Source organism: Vombatus ursinus, unplaced genomic scaffold, assembly GCF_900497805.2.
Source record: "Vombatus ursinus unplaced genomic scaffold, bare-nosed wombat genome assembly UNPS02014832.1, whole genome shotgun sequence".
Classification (NCBI taxonomy): Eukaryota; Metazoa; Chordata; class Mammalia; order Diprotodontia; family Vombatidae; genus Vombatus; species Vombatus ursinus.
In genome coordinates, this window is record NW_020954610.1 from 25,814,572 (window position 1) to 25,837,103 (window position 22,532).

The 22,532-nt window shown below is 37.4% G+C and overlaps 1 protein-coding gene across 3 annotated transcripts in view; it reads left to right on the forward strand.

Moving 5' to 3' along the window:
- The window catches only part of MOB3B (MOB kinase activator 3B), a 235,524-nt gene that overhangs the window by 181,592 nt on the left and 31,400 nt on the right, over positions 1-22,532 (forward strand). For all 3 annotated transcript variants that reach the window (XM_027839743.1, XM_027839742.1, XM_027839744.1), the window contains one exon: positions 5,144-5,346. In XM_027839743.1, coding sequence (XP_027695544.1) covers positions 5,144-5,346 — 203 coding nt within the window. The remainder of the gene's footprint in view (positions 1-5,143; positions 5,347-22,532) is intronic.

The window sequence follows — 22,532 nt, forward strand, 5'->3', positions numbered from 1 at the left end:
AATGGACTTCCTTTCTCGATTTATATCATAGTACAGGCAATATGTACTTTTCCCATCTATTTTATTTTTCGAATGTGAATGATGAGAACTAACTCATTTTTCATTGCTGCAGACTGAAGCTCTGTAGAATTTTGGGGATAGTTGCAATGATCACAAAGTCAACTTTGAATAGGAGCATTTGGAAAACTTTGCCACCAGTAAGATTTTCCGTGGACATTGAGCCATGGGAGTTACAAGACCTATGAGATACAATCCCTGTTCTTGAGGGACTTAATATCCAAATTAGGAAAGGTAAAACTTATACATAAGAAATCATTAGAGAACAACACAAAACATTTTATAGTGTCATGCTTAATTGTATTGAGCAAATGATCAATGTTGACTTCAGAATTGCCTTAATATAACATATTTCTCATGCTTTTTTTTTTTAAAGCACATGATGTAGAATCAGTTAAGATAATATATGGCGGGAGGGGAGATGGAGCCAAGATGGTGGAGTAGAAGCAGTGACTTGCTTGAGCCCTCCCCCAAACCCGTCCAAATACCTGTAAAAAATGACTCTAGACAAATTCTAGAGCAGCAGAACCCACAAAAAGACAGAGTGAAACAGATTTGCAGCCCAAGACAACCTGGATGATTGATAGGAAAGGTCTGTTGCCCTGAGCTAGGAGGGGAGCACAGTTTAGCATGGTCCCCATAGGCAAAGACTAGGCCCCAGCAAACCCAGAGCAGGCCTCAGAAGACTGCATCACTGGCAGCTGTGGTGGTTTCCAGACTTCTCAACCCAAAAACAACTTAGATGGTCAGTGGGAAAGGTTTGTTGGACGTGGGTGAGAGAGGAGTGTGGTCCAGCCTTACCCTGAGGGCAACCCCAGGGCGGAGGCCCAGTGGCAGAACCTGCTTCTGGAGCCATTGGCATACTGGGGGGATTGAGCAGCTGATCAGAGGTTTTTGGCTCTGAGACAGAATTCGCTTGCTTTGCCTGTGCTTGGATCTGCGTTGCAGTCCTGGGGAGCAGTCCAGAGGCAAGGAGTGCTGACAAAGTGGAGCTTATGGTGGTGGTGGAGAGGGAATTCTCCTCACAGTTCCAAGGCAGAAAAGAATGCTTGGGGTCACTCATAGACCAGAGCCCAGGCCAGGAAAGGAGTAAACACCTCTCCTTTCATCATACTACCTTGGAAGAACTGAAAATTTACAGGTCGCTAGAAGTATCTCTGAAAACAGCTGCACAAAACTCTGAAGCTGGGAACACTACGTTCTCCACACTGGAAGCAGACTCCTACCTTAACAAAGAGTTTATAACTGAAGTAATTGACTGGGAACATGAGCAAAATGCAGAAAAAACTCAGACTATAGAATCTTTCTTTGGTGACAAAGAAGATCAAAACATACAACCAGAAGAAGACAACACAGTCAAAACTCTTACATCCAAAGCCTCCAAGAAAAGTATGAATTGCCTTCAGGCCATGGAAGAGCTCAGAAAGGATTTTGAAAAGCAAGTAAAAGAAGTAGAGGAAAAATTGGGAAGAGAAATGAGAGTGATTCAATAAATCATGAAAAACAAGTCAACAGCTTGCTAAAGGAGACCCAAAAAAATGTGAAGAAAATAACAACTTAAAAATAGACTAACCCAGGGGCATCTTGGTGGTGCAGTGGTTAGAGCTCTAGCCTTGGAGTCAAGAGGGCCTGAGTTCAAAGCTGACCTCAGACCTGACACTTACTAGCTGTGTGCCCCTGGCCAAGTCACTTAACCGTTATTGCCTCATCAAAAAGAAAAAACAAAAAAGACTAACCCAAATGGCAAAAAAGGTCCAAAAAGGCAATGAGGAGAAGAATGGTTTAAAAAGCAGAATTAGCCAAATGGAAAAGGAGGTGCAAAAGCCTACTGAAGAAAATAAGAATGGAGCAAATGGAAGCTAATGACTCTATGAGAAATCAAGAAATTATAAAACAAAACCAAAAGAATGAAAAAAAGAGAAGACCATATGAAATATCTCATTAGAAGAACAACTGACTTGGAAAATAGATCCAGAAGAGACAATTATTGGACTATCTGAAAACCATGATTAAAAAAAAAAAGGGCCCAAACATTTTTCAAGAAATTATCAAGGAAAACTGCCCTGATATTCTAGAACCAGAGGGTAAAATAAAAATTGAAAGAATCCGCTGATATCCTCCTGAAAGAGATCCCAAAAGTAAAACTCTTAAGAATATCATAGCCAAATTTCAGTAGTCAAGGAGAAAATATTGCAAGTGGCCAGAAAGAAGCATGAGTATTGTGGAAACACAGTCAGGATAACACAAGATTTAGCAGCTTCTACATTAAGGGATTGGAGGGCTTGGAATATGATGCTTTCAGTGAACCTATAGAAGATGAATTTACATTCCAATATTTTCTTTCAATTACAAAAAACAGTCATTTTATCCACCAGCAATACACAATGACATTAAATGTAAAAGAATAAAAGCAAGAGGAGGGAGAGGAAGAGGTTTTTTTTTCTGCTTGGAAAAAAATTATTAAAAAACCTTTTGAAAAATTAAAAGATGAGAATAAGATGAGTAACAATAAAACTAACATTTATTTCATGTTTTAAAATTTGCAAATTTCATTATCATTAAAATTTAAAAACAACCAACCCAGTGAGGTAGTTGCTATCGCTATAATTTGTCTTGTTTTACATTTTTGAGGCTCAGAGTTTGTTAACTTGCTTATGATTATGTAGTAAGTGTCAAAGGTAGAATTTGAGCCCACAGCTTCATAACATTGAGTCTGGCATTCTGACTGCTATATCAGTAATCATTCAACTAATATTTAGTGGGTGCCTACTATGAGCTAAGCACTACTAGTATTCTCAGTGCCCCATTCTTGATTTTCCAGGCACTGTCTTATCTGTAGAATATTCATTGTAGAATACGTGTGTGTTTGTGAATACATTGTGTATGTGTATTCATTGTAGAGTATTCATTACTATTCCCTTTGTTGCTGCCTGCTTTTGGCAATTTCAGTGGTAGTTAACATCCGTTACCAAAGGAAAGGAAAGGAGAAGAAATGAAAATCAAGATAATAGGTTATTTTTAAACTGTTCAGTAGGAAGTGAGCCTAAGGTGACTTGCCTAGTCTCAAAAATGATGCCATAGTCATATGAAAAAAATCATTATTGATTAGAGAAATGAAAATTAAAAGAACTTTGACATATCATTTTACACCTATCAGAATGGCTAAAATGATTGAAGGAGAAAGTGACAAATGTTGGAGGGGATGTGGAAAAATTGTCACATTAATTCATTGTTGGTGGAATTGTGAACTGATCCAACAATTTTGGAGAACAGTCTGGAATTATGTCCCAGAAGTTACTAAACTGCATATACTTTTGATCCAATAAAGAACTTATGTTTTGTAAAATATTTATATTAGTTCTCTTTGTGGTGGCAAAGAACTGGAAATTGCAGGGATGTCCATCAGTTGGGGAATAGCTGAACAAGTTGTGGTATATGATTGTGATGGAATTAATGCTGTAAGTTACGATGAGCTCGATGGTTTTACGTGGATAAACTTGCACAAAATAATGAAGAGCAGAATGAGCAGAACCAAGAGAATGTTGTATACAGTAATGGCAATACTTTCTTAAGAACAACTTTGAGCAACTAAGTCATTTTGACTATTTATAAATATTCAAATTAACTACAAAAGACCTATGAAGGAAGATGCTCTCTGCATCCAGAAAAAGAATTGGTAAACAGAAAAGTATGTATAGAATGATTTTATATACACACACACATATGTATGTATACACACACATATTTGTGTCTAATGGCAGCCATCTCTAGGGTAGGGGGAGAGGGAAGGAAAAAAGGGAAAAGATTAGATGATGATTTATCATTTTTAAAAGGAATAGCAAGTTATACATGGTGGATTTGTAGTTTCATGTGCAGTCATCTTTTTAAAAAATTTTACTGTTATGGAAATGCTGATTTTATTTCAGAAATTAAAAATAAAATATATTTTTTTAAATTGATGCCATCTTCTTGTATCTGATGCTACAGCAAAGCATTTGAAGATGTAGGTACTCTCTCTGACTGATAGCTGTGGTTCTAGTTGGTCACATATGGGTGATAGCCATAACACATGATGTTGACAGCTTTTCATTTTCTCCTCATTTTGTTACCTACTCTCATCTCAGCATTTGTTTCCAGTTGAGGTGGCAGAAATCTTACCACATTGTCTCAGTGTTTTCATTCTATCTGTACTTAATTTAAAAACAATTGCAGGTATTTGTGCATGGGGTTCAGGGGAGACTTTACCATTATAGAATGCTACGCTTGTTCCATCTCTTTCAGCCAGCCCTACTTTTCTAGTTATAGTGCCTCTCTCTCATTCGACTGTTGCTCCAATATTCCTCTTAAGGCAGTGACAGCAGCTATCTGGGCTTCTTTAGAGACTCAAGATATTCCTTGAGCAATTGTTTCTGTAGAATGGTTGGTTATGCTTCTGCTCCTTGATGTCATATTCCTTCTGTTACAAACCATAACTCCTTATAGTCAATGTCCTGATAGTTCTACCAATGTAGAAAAAGAAAAATGTGGCCTTGAGTCCCTGATTCTGTGTTTTGAGGTAGCCAAGTTTGAATTAAGATAATTAAGCAAAACTTCTGCATGATTGCAGGCCAATCACTCAACTTTTTGTGACTTAGATTAGAGCTCTAGCCCCTTTACCTCTCTATGAGGATGAATGTGAAAATAAGCATGATAAAATGAGAGGCAAAACATGTTTTGCTTATCTAACTCAAGAGATGAATAACTAAATATGAGGTTTAAAATAGTATTTTGAGCACTCCTTGCTAGAGCCATCTCAAATAGAATTACATTTTTATGGTTTGATTTGAAATTTTGATGTTCCTAAATTGCATCTTTTTTCTTCTCTCTTTTTTATTTTTGGTTATTGTTGTTGTGAGGTGCAGCTTACTTAGTAGGAGGTATCAGAAAAAGGTAATATTTTAAAAATGTGTCGATAAAGTTTTTAAAATAATATTTAAAAATTCCTATGTTCAGGATGGCTCCCTTTTGGTGGTGAATATGTACTTCAGGTTCTTCTGACTGACCCCTGAGATTTTCACATCATGAATCCATCCTCTTTATTTTTTAGGTGTTCCTTTCCCAAGGAATTTTCTTCAGATCTGCAAGAAGATTCTATGTCGTCTTTTCCGGGTATTTGTGCACGTCTACATCCATCATTTTGATCGTGTGATCGTGATGGGTGCGGAAGCCCATGTCAACACCTGCTACAAACACTTCTATTACTTTGTCACAGAGATGAACCTCATAGACCGCAAGGAACTAGAGCCCTTGGTGAGTGGAGCAAGTACTGATTATTTTTATTCACTCATAGAGCTGGAAAAGAGCAAAGAGAGTTTCAAGAACTATAGCTTTAAAATTTAACTATTTCTTATATTTAGAGATTGCTTCTATTCTCAATAAGTGGTAAGGATCTCAGTGCTACTAGAAAGGGCTTGAAAATCAACTGCCCTGTGGTTCTACACCATGAATGCCCTGATCTAAATTCTCTTTTTGACCACCATTCCTTCAACTGGGTGGTACAGTGGATGGAGCACTAGGCCTTGAGTCAGGTAAACATGAGTTCAAATCCAGCTTCAGACAAGTACTAGCTTTGTGATCCTGGGCTAATTACTTAACCTCTTTTTGCCTTACTTTCCTTAATTGTAAAATGGGATAGTAATAGTACCTACCTTGCAGGGTTATTGTGAGGATCAGATGGAATAAAAATTGTAAAGTGCTTAGCACAGTGTCTGGTCCATATTAGGCATTTAGTAAATGCTTGTTTCCCCACATACATTTCCATTATTGTATCTCCCTATTTGAATTTGAATATTCCTCTGATGGTGGGACTATCCCACTTTTGTATCTGTATTTGTATTTTGGATCAGGAATCTAGTGCACTACTATCTCTACTTTGCACCAGGCCTGACACATAGTAGGTCCTCCTTAAAATGTTTATCGATTGACTGATTGATTAAGCAATCTTCAGGAAAGGAAAAGCCCACATCCATCTGTTCTAGTTTCTCATAGTCAGGACCTTCTTCTTCTTGTCTAGATTGGCTCCATTTATAGAATCATTATTATGCCTTTGGGAAAAGGATACAGTATGGTCTAGTGAAAAGAGCACATTTAAGTCAAAGAACTTGGTTTTAAATCCCTTATTACCTTTGTAACTTTGGCTAAGTCACTAGACCCTGGCCTCACTTTCTTCATCTGCAAAATGAGGAAGACCAGATCTGTGGTCCTATGAGTCATGAACCAACTTTGGGACCACACTAAAATCCAATTGGTGCCTCATTGTGGTATCAGGTACCACTGGAGTCGTTTGCCATTTCCTTCTCCAGCTCATTTTACAGATGATGAAACCCTGTAAACAGGGTTAAGTGACTTGCCCAGCATTACATAGCTAGTAAGTTTTGAACTTAAGAAGATGAATCTTCCTGACTCCAGGCCTGGAGCTCTATCCAGTGTACCACCTAGTTGCCCCTTCAAGGTCATACCAACTGAGAATGAACAAACCCAAACAAACTAGAAAGGCTTTGAGGATAGGTCCTGATTGGACTGTCATCAGAGTATTAGCCTAACTGAGTTTAATAGGCTCATCAACTATGTGACTTTTGGGGAGACATGTCACCCAATCTGTAAAATGAGGGGTTTGGATTAGATCAGTAGTTCTTACCTTGGGGTCAATGAACTTGGTTTTAAAAATATTTTGGTAACAATATTTTCATATAATTTGTTTCCTTTGTAATTCTATGCATTTTGTTTCATGCATTTAAAAACATCATTCTGAAAAAGGGTCCCCACTCCTGACATTATGTATTCACTAGGTGATCCGGTAAAGAGATGGTAAATGTTGGCTAGATGAGCAACTAAGAGCTAGGTTGTCTATAATTATGCTAATTAAAATCACTAAGGAGCTGTAGATTCATTGTACAATGGTATTGACTTTAAAATGTAATATTTCTGGAAAACTGTCATATGATCAGTAGATTTCCATCCCCCAAATTAATAAGTATGATATATTTGACTAGTAACCCCTTTTTTGCTGTGCTTCTTGTTGTTATTTAGTCAATTAGTTGTTTCCAACTCTTTGTGACTTCATTTGAGGTTTTCTTGGCAAAGATACTGGAGTGGTTTGTCATTTCCTTCTCCAGGTCATATTACAGATGAGGAAATTGAGGCAAACAAGGTTAAGCTACTTGCCCAGGGTCGTACAATTAGGAAGTATCAAAGCCCAAATTGGAACTCAGGTCTTCCAGACTTCAGACCTAGTACTCTTATCTACTGCGCCACCTAGCTGCCCCTTTTTGCTGTGCATTTGTTTTAAAATCAGCTATATCAAATTAAATATATTTTTACTGATTCACCATAATAAACAAAGAAGGTATCACATGGGATAGAATTAAGTATGAAGCATAATCCTTGCTTTCATGGATCTTACAGTCTACTAACAAGATATTTTCTTAGTACTCAGATATCCTCTTTCACTCTTGATCTAGGACAGAGATGTCAGACAGATGGCCTGGGGGCAGCATGTGGCCCACAACACTTCTAGGTGCTACCTGACCCAGGTTAAAATGTCATTGGGAAATATTTAACAAAATAAATAAAAATACAATAAAATACAGATAATGCTGTATTTTAAAGTGGTCAATATGCAGCCCCCAGGGATCCTTATATATGGCTCAGCAGGCCCTGTTTCTATTTGAATTTGATACCACTAATCTAGGATTAAGTAATCAGATGACTGATTACAGTGGATTTAGAGCCAAGCTACCTAGATACAAATCCTGGCTCTGCTGTTTGCTATCAGTGTGACCATGAACGAATCACTTAATCTCTCTGGGCCTCAGTTTCCTCAGCTGTAAAATAAAGTGGTTGGAAAGTAACCTTGAAGATCCCTTCCAGCTCTCAGTCTATGATCCTATAATTATTAACAGTGTTATCTTTTGGATTCTTATTCCTGAATTGTCTCATCAGAAGTTAACTGTGCTAGTTAGTTCTATTGTTGAAGTTTCCCCATAGAATTACTCACCTGTCCTCCTAGTACAGGTAGACAAATGGAAACATGCAAGAGAATTTTTTGTTCTTTTAGGGAACACATAAGACACAACTTGAACATTGGGAAGAGAGGGATTAGACACCCAACAACTGTTAGAAAGAAAAAAAAGTCATTTAGTGGGAGGGTACCTTTAACCACAGGCAATCAATCAACAAACATTTTTGGAGTGTGTACCGTATATGTACCAGGCCCCATACTAGACAATGAGGAAATAAAGAACAAAGTAAAACATTTCCTGCTTATATATTCAATTCAAGGGGCATAAATATATAAGTATTTACAAGGTAATGGGTGAGGGGACAGAACGTGGAGCTAGGGAGATCAGGAAAGGCCTTATGTAGAAAGTAGTGCTTGAACTGAGTCTTCAAGAAAACTAGCTATTCTAAAATATTGTAGTATAAAGAGAGTATATATATTCCAGGAATGGCAGAGAGCCAATGCAAAGGTATGGTGATGGAAATGGAGTGCTCTTTATAAGTAACAGTAACAAGACCAGTTTGACTGAACCATAGGATACATGAAGAGGAGTAAAGTTTAATGAGTTAATTTTGTAGATTTTGTTAATTTTGTTTAATAAGTTAATTTTGGTAGTCCCAAAGGTCTTTGGTCCCAAAGGTAGTCCCAGAGGAGTTTATATTTGATCCTAGAGGTAAGAAGGAGCCACTGAAGTTTATTGAATACAAGAGTGATGTGTCTTCTAGTGCTATCACACTGGTAGTTATGTGGATTACAGATTGGAGTGGGGAGAGACCTGAGGCAAGTAAGTCCACAAGGAAGCAGTTATGTTAATCTAGGCCAGAGGAGATGAGATCCTGATATGAGAAATGTTGCAGAATTAGAAAAAAACAAGAATTTGCAACTTACTAGATATGTGGTATGAGAATGAGTATTATGAGAATGAGTTTGACTGGATGGTGGAACCTTTGAAAGAAAAAAGAAATATGAAAGAGGAGTAAGTTTGGGGAGAAAGATCATGAGTTCTGTTTTGGAAATGATGAGCTTGAAATACCTACAGAATGTCCATTTGGAAATATCTAGTAGGCAGTTGGAGATGCTGGGCTTCTGGTATGAAGAGAGACTGGAGCTCTCTGTGTAGACCTGGGGAACATCGAGTATACAAATAGTAATTAAATCCAAAGAAGACCAAGAGTGCTCATTCATGAGAGCTTATGGGACCAAGAAGTCCACATTCAAGAGAATGTAGAGAGAAAAGAAAAGGGGGCCCAGGACAAGAGAAATATTGACTGGATTAGACTCTGTCTCTAGGATGCCAGTCTCTGATAAGTAAGCTTTCACCTTATCTTGTCCAGAAACAGGCCTCCATGTCACTTGCTGGACATTTCCACACCATGCTGCTATGAATACACTGTCTTTACTCTTCCCAATCCCTTACTTTCTTAGGATATAAACTCCTTGAGGTCAAGGGTTGTCTTGCTTGCTTATATTTATTATCCCCAATGTTTAATATGTGTCTGGAACATAGTAACCTTTAATAGATGCCTTATCAATTATTATCACTCAGTATTAGAACTGTCTAAAAGTAGAATCACTTCTCCTAGGCTACATTGTGTTCTGCCTCTTTGAAGGTTTTCAAGTAAAGTCTGGATGATCACTTTGGGAGCATATTATAATGGGGATTGTTTTCAGGTAGAGGTTGGACTGTATGTTAACTGAAGTCCCTTTTCAATTGAATAGACAACTTCAATTGAAAAACTAGAGGAGGGTTCCTGGAAGGTATAATGTTTGAGTTGGGCTTTTAAAGCAGAAATTCAACAGATGAAAAGGGGGACGGAAGGTATTCCAGGCATAACAAACACATATGAGCAAAAGTGTGTACATGTTTGATGGGCAGAAAATAGTCTCATTTTATTTGTGCTTTGAAGAGGGAAGAAGAATATGAAATAAGGTTGAAATGGCAAGATGTTACAAGATTCCGGAGGTCCTTGAATGCCAGGCCACGGGGTTTGAACTTTACTAGGAAGGCCTTCGGTGGCCACCTATGATTTCTGAGCAGAAGAATAGCATGACATGAACATATTTTGCGTGAGAAACATTATTCTGGTAGACATTTGAATGATGGTTGACAGACGGGTGGAGAAGGAATTAGGGGCAGGAAGACTTATAGAAAAGGCTATTGTAATGTTTTGTATAGGCTATTGTGTTTCAGAATCTGAGGTAAGATGGTGAAAATTAAGGAGGAAGGAGATGAAAGTGATAGATAATTGTGGAGATGGAATCAACAACAAAACCTGTTAACTGATTATCTATGCAAGTTGAGTGAGAGAGAAAAGTAAAAATGACCTAAAGATTAAGATAATAAGAGACCAGAAAGTAAAGTCAGAATGAAGAGTAGGTTTTTAGGGATGATGATAATGAGTTCAGGTTGGGATATATTAAGTTTGAAGTGCTAGATTTAAGTGACTATAACTTATAGTAATAATAACTTTCTTATGTAGTACTCTAAAGTTTATAAAGTACTTCATATACATTTTCTCATTTTCATTTATCATCATCCCCATTTTACATGTGAACAAAGTCTCAGAGAAGTTAAATGATTTGGCCATGACCACACAGCTATTAAGGGTCAGGCATAGATTTTGAAACCAAGTCTTCTTGACTGTCTCTGTATGCCACATTGTTCTCGGTTATATCCAGCTGGAAATGTAGGTCTGAAGCTCAAAACAGATGCATTTTTAGAATTAGAGATATCCTTCATCAGCCATCTATATACTGTAAGTGTAGCTGTTATCAGAAGAAGAATACACGGAAGTTCTATAGTGTAGGAAGGAGATGGCCAAGGATAGATCATTGGGCCACCTATTTGATTTTCCTAGCTAATTAGTGGTAGTCTGACCATTAACCTGTGCATCCACCAGATACCACCCCATTCAGTGGTGAGCTGCTCACAAAACACATACTTGTTCTTTAGATGTCTTTGAGGCCTTTGAATGCTGGTATTCCCAATGTTCCCTCATGTCCATGGTTATATTCTACATTGTGCACTTCAGGATTTAACCAAGATATAGTACTATCTTTATACTGCCTCTACCCTTTAGCTGCTAATTAGAAATGCTACTCCTCTTTTCTTCATTGCCTCTGCTTAGACGTTAGATATTTACTAAACATCCCCATGCTACCTGTGCAGCCTTGGAAGGTCTGCTCCTGCCTTCAAAGAGATTATACACCTTGTATCAGAGTCATATCTTTGATGAAGGTATGCTCTCTTAGAAAAGGAGTCATTCTCAATAGAAAGATTCATTCAAGCAACAGGTAGCTAAGTCTGAAGGTATTTGTCTTGTCTTTGGCCGGTTCCCCTTAGAATCAAACTCCAAATTACAAAATTTCTAAGAGTCATACCATACCTAGTCAAAGCCATGCTCAGGAATCACCAGTATAACATATTAACAAGTGGTTGTTTAACATCTGCTCAAAGACTTCCAAGGAGTAAGAATCCACCACCTCCAAAGGCAGCCCATTATATTTTTGAACAGTTCTAATTGTTAGGAAGGTTTCATTTATTAGCTTTTTCTGACATCAAGCGTCAGTTTGCTGCTTTATAACCCCCACCCATTGCTCCTATTCTGTTCTCTGGAGCAAAATAGAACAAATATTCCATGTGTTATCTCATTATGTATTTGAAGAAGACAGCTATTATATCCCTCCTCCCCAGGTTTTCTCCAGATCAAATTTCTCCAAAGGTCCACAACAGAGAAGGCATCTGACCAACATTAGAAAAACATAGAACAGAGCCTGGGTTAGGTTAGATTAGAATAGTAGCTTCCCAATCTTTGTTCCAATCTCTAAGTGATAAAGGGACCAGTGTATGTTGTGAATGGGCATGTGTCTCTTGTAATCCCAGCCTTTTAAATGAAATGTTACTTAGAATTTAGAAACGGTAAAAAGGTCAGTTTAGTCTGCTGAATGAGAGAGCACAGCATGTCAACTAACAAGATTAGTCCCATCAATCTGTTTTGGAGCCTGCTTGTCAGCTGTTGGCTAGACAAGCAGCCTGGGAACCCACAGAAACATATGTCATTTCTTTCAGCCAACAGCAAGAAGAGTGAATGGATCTGGGACCTTGAAATGAACACAGGCATGACAAATAATCTTTCATGTAAATCCAACAGCTGAAACTGACCCACATCCCAGCAAGTTTACAGTTGGAAGAAACAAGCCTAAACGATTTTGGTAATCAGAAAATGGGCCAAGTACTAATTGAATAAAGTAGACTGTTGGGCCCTTTTCAGTGCAAAAGTAGTCAGCTCACAGATGTGATGTAATCTATCCTTAACAAATTTTGCACATGTTTTATTGTAGTCTTATTTTAAAATAATTCTTATTGTCTAAAAAATAGCCAGGGAGATATATAGTTGCTAAAGAACAAGTTGAAGCAGGTTATGGAGAAAGAAATGGGTATGAAAGAGGCAGGAAGGATAGTTCCTTTTTTACCCCAGTGTGACCTTGCACAAGTTATATAAAAGTCTATATAAAAGTGGACATAATTATACCTATCACTTACCTCACAGAGATACTAAGAATCCAAATGAGACTATATACTGAAATTTCTATGAGAACATCCATTGAATTTGCTGTGACCTTCTCAGAAGAACAGCATTATATGAATTCCCAGTACTGTTGTTCAGTTGTCTTGGTACTATCTCAGTGGTAGTTCTACAAACACTGAATAGAATAGAGAAATATTGCATACCCAGAAAGTTGGCAAATATGACAAAGCATAAAAACAGTCAATATTAGAGATGCTCTGAATTGTGCCAACCATTTCTCAATACAATTTGCAAATTATTATATGAAAAAGTTACACAGCTAGTCATACTTTGGCTCAGAGATCTCACTACTGCATTTATACCCTATAGTAATCAAAGACAGAAAGAATCCAAATATAACAAAATATTTGTGGTTATACTTTTTGTGGTTGCAAAGGTCTGGAAACAAAAAGAGAGCTAATCAATTGGTAAATGGCTAAAAAAAAAACCCTGGAATATGAATGGAATTTTATTATACGGTAAGAAGTGACAAGGAGGAATTCAGAGAAACGTGAGAATAGTTGTATGAAGCAATACAGAGTAAAGTAAGCAACCAATTTATTTTTAAATGATCCTTATTATCTAGGAAACAGCTAGGGAGGTACACAGTTGCTAAAGAGCAAGTTGAGGCAGAGAATAGTATACACAATGATTATAATAATGTAAATGAGAAGAAATCTAAAAAGAAGCCAGTCTGTGACTGATGTAATAACTAATCTTGGTCCCAGAAGAACATTCTTCTTCCTTTTGCCAGAGAGGACTTCAAAAAGTATCATGCTGTATAAAATTTTAGTTGCAATTCTCTTAGTTGGTTATTCTTCATTATATTGTGTTATTATTGTTGCAAGAGAGGGTTCGGTTGTGTGGCAGGCAGTGGTGCTAAATATGGAAATGACTGACAGAAAAGCAAAACTCAGCGATATAATTCCAAGATCTGACCATTCTGGTGTGTAACTAAAATAACATAAAGAAGTTGTTAGAAGTTGAGAAGACTAAGGAGTTGTGTAGCCAACGTATTGGATTAAAGACCCTTACAGTGATTGCAGAAGATGAGACAGAGGGAAAGACTGAATATGAAAGACCTTGAGAAGCCTGGAACATGATGTACATAGAGGTGAGTACATGAAACCATCAGTTAAGGTGAGATGGATTGCACAGACTTCCAGAGAGGAAAGTTCTTTGGAGGATGGAGGCAAGGAAATAATCTTTAAATAGTAGTGGAAGCAAGTGTGCCAACTTCTGGTTGTTCAAATCAAGGGGAGAAGAAGATGGGGTAGCTTCAGTAGATAAAATTGCAAGAGATGTGGTACACTTCATGGAGATCCAGGTCCCTGTTAAAGTGAGAAAGTAGAAGGAAATTTAATGAGTAGATTTATTGGTTTATTTATTTTGCAAAGGCTTTCTAAGCTAAGCATTGTAATAGTAGTAGAGGGTATCTAAACTTAGGAATGAGCCTTGGTAAAGCAATGTAGAAGAACACTGAATACTGTTCTCTAGGCACATTAAACACAGATACTTGGAGACAGAGGAGGAATCACCAACTTATAACAGAATAACAGCTTAGAAATAGAATGGCCCAGAAGATGCAAAGCTGGATGTATTAATTTCAGTTGTGTCTAGTGAACTCATGACTAATAATGAGGTTCTTATGAAGAACTTTTCTTAAGATCATAGCATCATAGGAGCACAGACTTCAAGTCAAAAGACACCTTATATGTCATAGAGACACAGTAAATAGTGTTGTATTAGGAGTTAGGAAGACCAGAGTTCAAATCCAGCCTCAGATGCTTCCCAGCTGTGTGACCCTGAGAAAGTTACGTAACCTCCCAGTTTCGGTTTCCTCATCTGTAAAATGAAGATTGGCACCTAGGTGGTACGGTGGGTAGGGTGCCAGGTTTGGAGTCAGGAAGATTCATCTTCCTAAGTTCAAATCTGGCCTCAGATACTTACTAGCTGTGTGACCCTGAGCATGTCACATAACCTTGTTTGTCTGTTTCTTCATCTGTAAAATGAGATGGAAAAGGATATGGCCAATCACTCTAGTACCTTTGCCAAGAAAATCCCAAATGGGATTATAAAGAGTTGGATGTGACTGAAAAACAATTGAACTAAAAAATGAGGATAATTATAGCATCTTCCTCTAAGGGTCATTGTAAGGATGGAATAAGATAACATATCTAAATGTTTTAAAAACCTTAAAAGCACTACAGGAATGCTAGTGGTTATTATCATTACTGCTACTACTACTACTACTACTACTACTACTACTACTACTACTACCATTACTACTACTACCACTACTACTGCTACTGTGACTACTGCTACCCACCACCACCTAGTCCAGTTATTTCATTTTACAGGTGAAAGGAGCTGAAACCTAGAGGTAAAGTCACTTGCCCATGGTCATAAAGGTAGTAAATAGTAGAGCCAGGATTTGAACCCAGGTCCTCTGACTCCAAATCTCATGCTGTTTATCCTGTACCACATATAGTGGTACCTAGCTTTCTGGTGCTGCTTACAATAATCTGCTTCTCAGAGTTTTGGTCTATAATGAAAAATTAAAAGCAGACATTTGTGGTCACAGAGCAGTGTTACAGAATCTTCCTGCAAAAGAACATATCAAATAAAGAGCTCCACAGAGCTCATCAGCAGTGGCAGGTGTAATGTAAGCAGTTTATCATGAAAAGAGGCATCGCATTAAGTCATAAAGTCCTAGAGTCTAAGGCTGCTGGCAGAGGAGGGTAGAGGTGTGCATCCAGGTCTGCAAGGAGATGCAGCTTCTCATTGCTACCTACCAAATGGGCCCTGGGCCTTTTGGAGAAATGTCAGGATGACTTCATTCACTGATAATGGAGGCACTACTGGGAGAAACTAGCCCCTGAAGTCTTTGTAAAGAAAACAGTTAGCCCAGGGTAAAGTGAGGGGGAAAGGGAGAGGGAGTAGCAGATCTGGGCATAAGAAGCTCCTAACAGTAACTCAAGTTATCTACTTTGAAAGTAGTTCCCTCTTACCGAATCAATTGTAATCAAGGATTCTTAACTTGGAATCTGTGAATTTGTCTTTTTTTGTGTGTCCTTTGATAATTTGAATTTTTAAAGTGTCTTTTGAATTTGAAATCAATGTAATTTATTTCCTTTGTGATTATATGTATTTTATTTTATGTATTTAAAAACATATTATTCTAAGAAGGAGTCCATAGATTTTATCAGATTGCCAGAAGTCCATGACAGAAAACAAGAGTAAGAACTACCACTTTAGATGGGGTATGATAGAGAGCTTAAAGGAGCAATGACAGTAACCCCAAATATTTAGTTGTAAGCTTGTTTAGCAGCAAAATAACTTGGTGGAGTTCAGGTTGCCTGCTTTCCTAATTTCAGTGATTCTGCAAGAACCATGCTGTCCTTCCTACCACCAGTAGCCTGTGTGTGTGGGAGAAGCAAGAACTGGCTTTGGCAGCCTAGGCCAGACTCCATGAGATTGGCTCAGTCAAGTATCACAGCTAAAAATGCATGGGGCATACTATGGCCCGTTTTCGTGGTGTAATGTCTTTAGGTTTTTTGCCTCACCAGTTTCTTGCCAGATACAGGGACATAGGATAGGAAAATCAAGCCTATGAAAAGGCAACAGTGTTGTGAACCAACAGGTGGAATTGGTCCAAATGTCTTGGAAAACACTTTGGAGCTCTGCAAGAAAATTGACAGAAAGTTCGTTTTCTCTGACACAGAAATATACTACTGTGCATATATCCTAAGGAGGTTGAAAATAGAAAGAAAGATTTGCCATATATAACAAAATTCAGAATGCTTTTTTGATAGTTAAGGACAAAACAAAACAAAACAAAAAACAGAAACAAAGTTGGTGTCTATTAGCATGGTATGTGTCAGTTACGATATATGTATATGATGGAATACTCCTTTGCCATAAGAAATTACAGTCAACCATGAGGATTCAAAGAAACTTGGGGAGACTTATATGAATTGATGCATAGGGAAGAAAGCAAAACCAAGAGAACAACATACATACTGTCCACAATAATGTAAAGGGAAACAACACTAAAAGAGCAGCATTCAGATAATGTCATGGGAAATATTTTTCCTTCATCTGGAGAGCAGGAGATAGTGGAATGCAGGTACAGAATACTCCATATTCTGTCCAGCACAGTTAATGTGTTGGTTTGTTTTCCTTAGCTATTTGTTTGTTTGTTTGTTTTGGTTACAAGGAAGAGTTCCAACAAGAGATAAGGTAGAGGGGCAGCTAGGTGGTGCAGTGGATAGAGCACTGGCCCTAGAGTCAGGAGGACCTGAGTTCAAATCCGGCCTTAGACACATAACATTTGCTAACTATTTGACCTTGGGCAAATTACTTAACCCCAAATGTCTCACCAAAATAAATAAATAAATAAATATAAGAGCTAGGGTAAAGTAAATTTGAAAGAAACTTCCATAAACTTTTGTTAAAAGTAGCACCAGTGAAATCACCCACTAAGAGTCAGTGAGAGGCCTTAAATCCCCAATATGCTTGATCCTTTGGGGGTATATTGAACTCATATATTTAATGTAGTCAGCAGGGTTACTGGGCCTATTGAGTCAAATGTGGCCTAAATGGGAGATACAGACAATGTTTCTCTCCCCAAAATGAGCTGAGGTTGGTGGAACTAAGTCATCCCCATTATAACTGTCATAACTGGAGCCTGAGTCAAGGATCCCCAGAGGGGAGATGTGCCTGGGCCTTTCTGAGGTGAGAAAGAGCAAATTAAACAGTTTGCCAGAACCAGAGGGACCTTGCCTCGTATGTGGCATGGAGATACCTAGTGGACCTCCATGAAGAGATGACTGGGGTAGGAGTTGGGCTATTTCTTTGTAGAATCCAGTTTCTTTTTGTTAGAGGGAAAGTGCAAAGGAACATTAGCAAGACACTGGGGAAGAAGAAAGAAAACAAGAAGCTAAAGATTAGTCTTTAGTGGTTAGGATCAGTCAAATGTGATTAAGATCAGTCAAATCAAAAATATTTATAAGCACCAGCTATCTGCTAAACAGTATGCTAAGAACTAAAGATCCAAACACAAAGAATGAAGCAATCCCTATTAACAAGGAACTTACATTCTAATGGGGGAAACAGCAAGTATATCTGTAAGTATATATGTATAGCACAAGCATAAAGTGAGTAAATAAAAATAAACAGGGTGTCCCAAAATTGTTAGTGCAGCTTAAAGTTTTAAGAACTTCAGAAGTATAAAGGCCATAAAATTACAAAAAGCAACATTTTAAAGGTGAATTATTCACCATTTAAAAATATTGCTAGATTTCTTTCTAAAATTCAACACAGCCACTATCTTGTGCTACATACACTGCTCTAGTCAACTTTTGAACTTTGTAAAAAATTTCATTTATTTGTTGCTCTGTGACTGAAAGGATTGCATTTGTAATCCTAGCCTTAAAATTATACAGAGAATTTGAGCTTTTGATTCACATATGACAGTTCTGAAATGTCCCCATTGGGAAAAAAGAAATCTAATGGAAATAGATTAGGGGACCAAAGTGGCCAGGCAAAGACTTCCTACTCTGAGAAAATATCCAGTACTTACATACAGAGGGTTATAAAACTGTGCCAACGCTTTGATCCAGCAATACCAAGTCTGTATCCTAAAGAGATAAAAAAAAAAAGGGAAAAGGACTTATCTGCACAAAAATCTTTAAAGCACCTTTTTGATGGCAAAGAATTGGAAATTGAGGAGATAGATAACCATCAATTGGGGAATGTGATGAAATACTATTGTGCTACAAGAAATGACAAGCAGGATGATTTTAACAAAACTTGGAAAGATTTGCATGACCTGATGCAAAGTGAAGTGAGCAAAACTAGAAGAACATTGTACATAGTAACAGCAATATTGTATGATGATCATGACTTAGCTATTCTCAGCAATACAGTGATCCAAGACAATTCCAAAGGACATATGATAAAAAATGCTGTCCACTTCCAGAGAAAGAAGTGATGGAGTCTGAATGTAGATTGAAACATGCTTTTTTAAAAAACTTTATTTTTCTCGGAATTTTTTGTCTGTTTTCTTTTATAACATGACTAATATGGAAATATGTTTTGCATGACTGCTGTTATATAATTTATATCAAATTGCTTGCCTTCTCAATGAGAGGAAAGAGGAGGAAGAGCAGGAATTTGGGATTAAAAAATTTTTTTGTTGGACATTAAAATTGTTTTTACATGTAATTAGAAAAAATATTAAAATTTAAAAAATATATCATCCAGAAACTGTCACACATACAATACCTGACAGGTTAAAGTTAAAATGATAAATTAATTAAATTTATTATTTGAAACTCGTGGTGAAGCTAGGTGGTGCAGTGGATAGGGCACTAGTCCTAGAGTTAGAAGAACCTGAGTTCAAATGCAGCCTCAGACACTTACTAGATGTGTGACCCTAGGCAAGTCACTTAACCCCAATTGCCTCCTCTCAAAAATAGAAAGAAGTTCACAAAACCACAGAAGGGTAAGAAAAATTAAACTTTCAGTGACTTTCTGGTAAAACATTTTTTGAGAAGTTCTGTTCAATACAGGGTAGTTTGAGAAAGAAGGCACAACCAAGTGGTGGTGGTAGTGGGGACAGGAAAGACTTCATCAAGAACATGATGCCTCTTAAAGGAAGAGAGGGAATCAGTGAAGAGGATGGAAGTAACGAGGGAGTGCATTCCAGGCAGAGGGGACACAAGAAAAAGGCATAAATTCAGGAGATGGAGGGTGGTGGGTTAGGAATAGAGAGAAGGCCAGTTTGGACAGATCATAGACTATGGGAAGGCAAATAGTATCAAAGAATGGAGAGTAAACTGGAGGGATAACAGCGAGAATTGGAGAAGAGACAGAAGCATTGGTTGTAGAAACAATGGAGGAGAAAAGAACAGCAGCAAGAAGAGCAAAGATAGCAGAGAATAAGAGCAGTCCTATGGATGTGGAATATGTGGAAAACTTTTGGTCAAGTCAGCAAACATTTTAATAAACATTTACTATATGCCAGGTACTTTGTTAAGTACTGAGTATACAACGATAATCAAAGACCATTCCTGCCAAAATCCAGTGGAGGAGACAACATGAAAACAACCATGTACAAACAAGCTATATATATATGTACATATACATATACATACACACACATACACACACACGTGTATGTGATTTGACCATTATGAAGCTCACACCACAGAAACGCCCTATAAAGGTATCAGACAAGGATGAAAGCTCCCACTCTCAAGCTCCCACAGCATATTATTCACACCTACATGCTACCAAATAGAGGCATGGGAAAAGGGAGATAAAAGAGAGGAGGAGGGGATTCTGTTAGTCTAAAGTCATTAACAAAGAGAGTACAGCTACGTACCTGAGACTGTGAGGGCACAAAGCTGCCAGTTATGCCTTGGGATCTGAGCACCCACGCAGAACTGTGAACAAAGACAGAGCATCTTACATTATCAGTGGTTTCAAAATTATGTAATAATGCTACGCGCTGTTACAAAAAATTATCTTACCTGCCCAACTTTTCATAAAACAATTTATGCAAATAGAGAATTACATTAAATATTTTTCTTGTAGCATCGCCATCAATAAGTTTGCAAAGTAACAAACCTTACCTAATATTAGATTCAGCAACATCAATCATATCCATATCTATATTTATATATCTATATATAATATGTGCCCAAATATTATTTATACTATATATGTATATGTACATGTATATATATATATATGTTTGTGTGTATATACATGCATGCCTGCCATATGTGTGTGTGATCACATGGTGACCTTTAACTATATCTGATGCTTTGTCCAGTGTCAGTGAAAAATAGGAAGATACTAATTTCTCAACTAATTGCTTACAGAGGTCTTCAGTTACCTGTACCATTCTCCTTACCTATGCATATGATGCTCTAATATCAGTAGCTGTAATCACCAGTATTTCTTCTATCAAATGAGGCTGTTTCCAGTTAGTAATTCTGTAAGCCACTTTCTTACAAAGTCAGTTACCCTTTTTTATGTCAGACTTGGGTTTGTTTGAAGACAGCTATCATGCCTCTTCTAATTTCTCTTTTCTCCAGGCTTAGTTTTGGTTTTGTATCTGATTTTCTTTGGAAAAAAATTGTCTTATCTTGCCAGTGTATAATGTATGTACGCTTTCAAGATGCCATTTCAGTCCGTCAAACTCCAGTCTATCAGTAGGTAAACCAGATAGTCTTTCCTTTCTATCAATAACAGTACTTACATATCTCAAAGATAAGTGCAGTGGATTGTGTTTTCTAGTTTGTGTTTTGCTTTGTTTTTTACTTCATATTTCCTAACTATCTCTTGGATTGTTCTGGTTTCAGCTGCTTCAGGGTGTTTTCAAAACAGTTTCGTGTTTCTCCATCACAAAGACATTTTTCTGCTTAAAAGTTAGACAATAAAATTTAAATTACATGTAAGTTTAATTGTTGAACATTGAAAACAACTATGTTCTGAGTTTATTTCAATTTTAAAAAAAAAATTTGGAAACCAATTTATTATATTGTATTTTCCAAAGTGAATGGTTAAGAAATATAGTCAATTTTTTTTGGTAAATTTTATCTTCCATACATTTTTAACCTTGATTTTACACATATGTTCAGAATCAGCAAGCAGACATACACACAGAGTTCATCTGTACAAGCCTGTACTAATAGGATGGTAACAGTGGGTGTATTGTTGTGATGTGTTCACATTAACTTTTTTTCCATGGCATTTCCCTTTTAGTGCATAAATACATAGATGTTTCCCATTTTGAACAAAGTTCAAATCAAAGTCAACAAAAGTGAGACTAATTTAGTGAATTCCCTCCAACTGATAGTGTATACGGTACAGTCATTATTTAATGCAGTAGGCACAAAGAAGATCCAATTTGAATGGGCATGTGTCAGATCTCATTTAGACACCATAGCCTATAGGGAGTAGATGAAGGAACTAAAAACATTTAGCCAGGAGAAAGGCAAAATTAGAAGGGACATGATAGCTGTCTTCCAGTATTTGAAGGTTGTCATGTGGAAAAGGATTAGTTTTATTCTGCTTGGTCTGGGAGGCAGAGCAAGGAGAAGTGGATGGAAACTGAAGACAAGTAGATTAGTGGTTGAATATACAGAAAATTTTCTGAATAGCAAGAGCTGTCCAAAAGCAGAAGGGACTGATTTGAGAGGTTGTGAGCTTCCTGTAATTACAGGTCTTCAAGTAGAGACATTATGACCGCTTGTTGAGGAGGATATTGGAGAGGGGTATTTCTGTTCCAGGGGTGAGTTTCCACCTCTGAGGCACTGTTATTCTCTGAGACTTATGAGATGTTTGTACATACAAAGCAAGTGTCTGGAGCTTGCATTGGTGGAGTATTTTTAATTTGTGAAAGATTTTTTTTTCCTTGGCGGGGGAGGGGATGGGAAGGCTGAAATAGAATCAGCTGTTGGTGGTTGCCAATGGCAACTCAAGGGGAAAGTAGTGAGCTACTGAAGATCCTCTAAGTGGCAGTTTAGTGTTGCCAGTCAAAAGGCTTGATCTGAAAATTGGCACAGACTCCTGGGATTATTTTCAATGAACTACATTGTGTTGGGCAATCATTAATGTGGTCAGAAAAGTTACTTTTCACTTCAGCTTTTACTTATGCATCATTTGTTCATGCCTGGGGTTCTTTTTCTTTTAGATGCATAGCTGGATAGCTAGTTGAAAGTTAAAATGCAAAGAATGATGAATTCTCTGTGTGTGTGTGTGTGTGTGTGTGTGTGTATGTGTGCGTGTTTGTGCACATGCCTATATGTGTTTTGAGGAAAAGTGGAGATCTTTTTTTTTAATATTCAAATTGT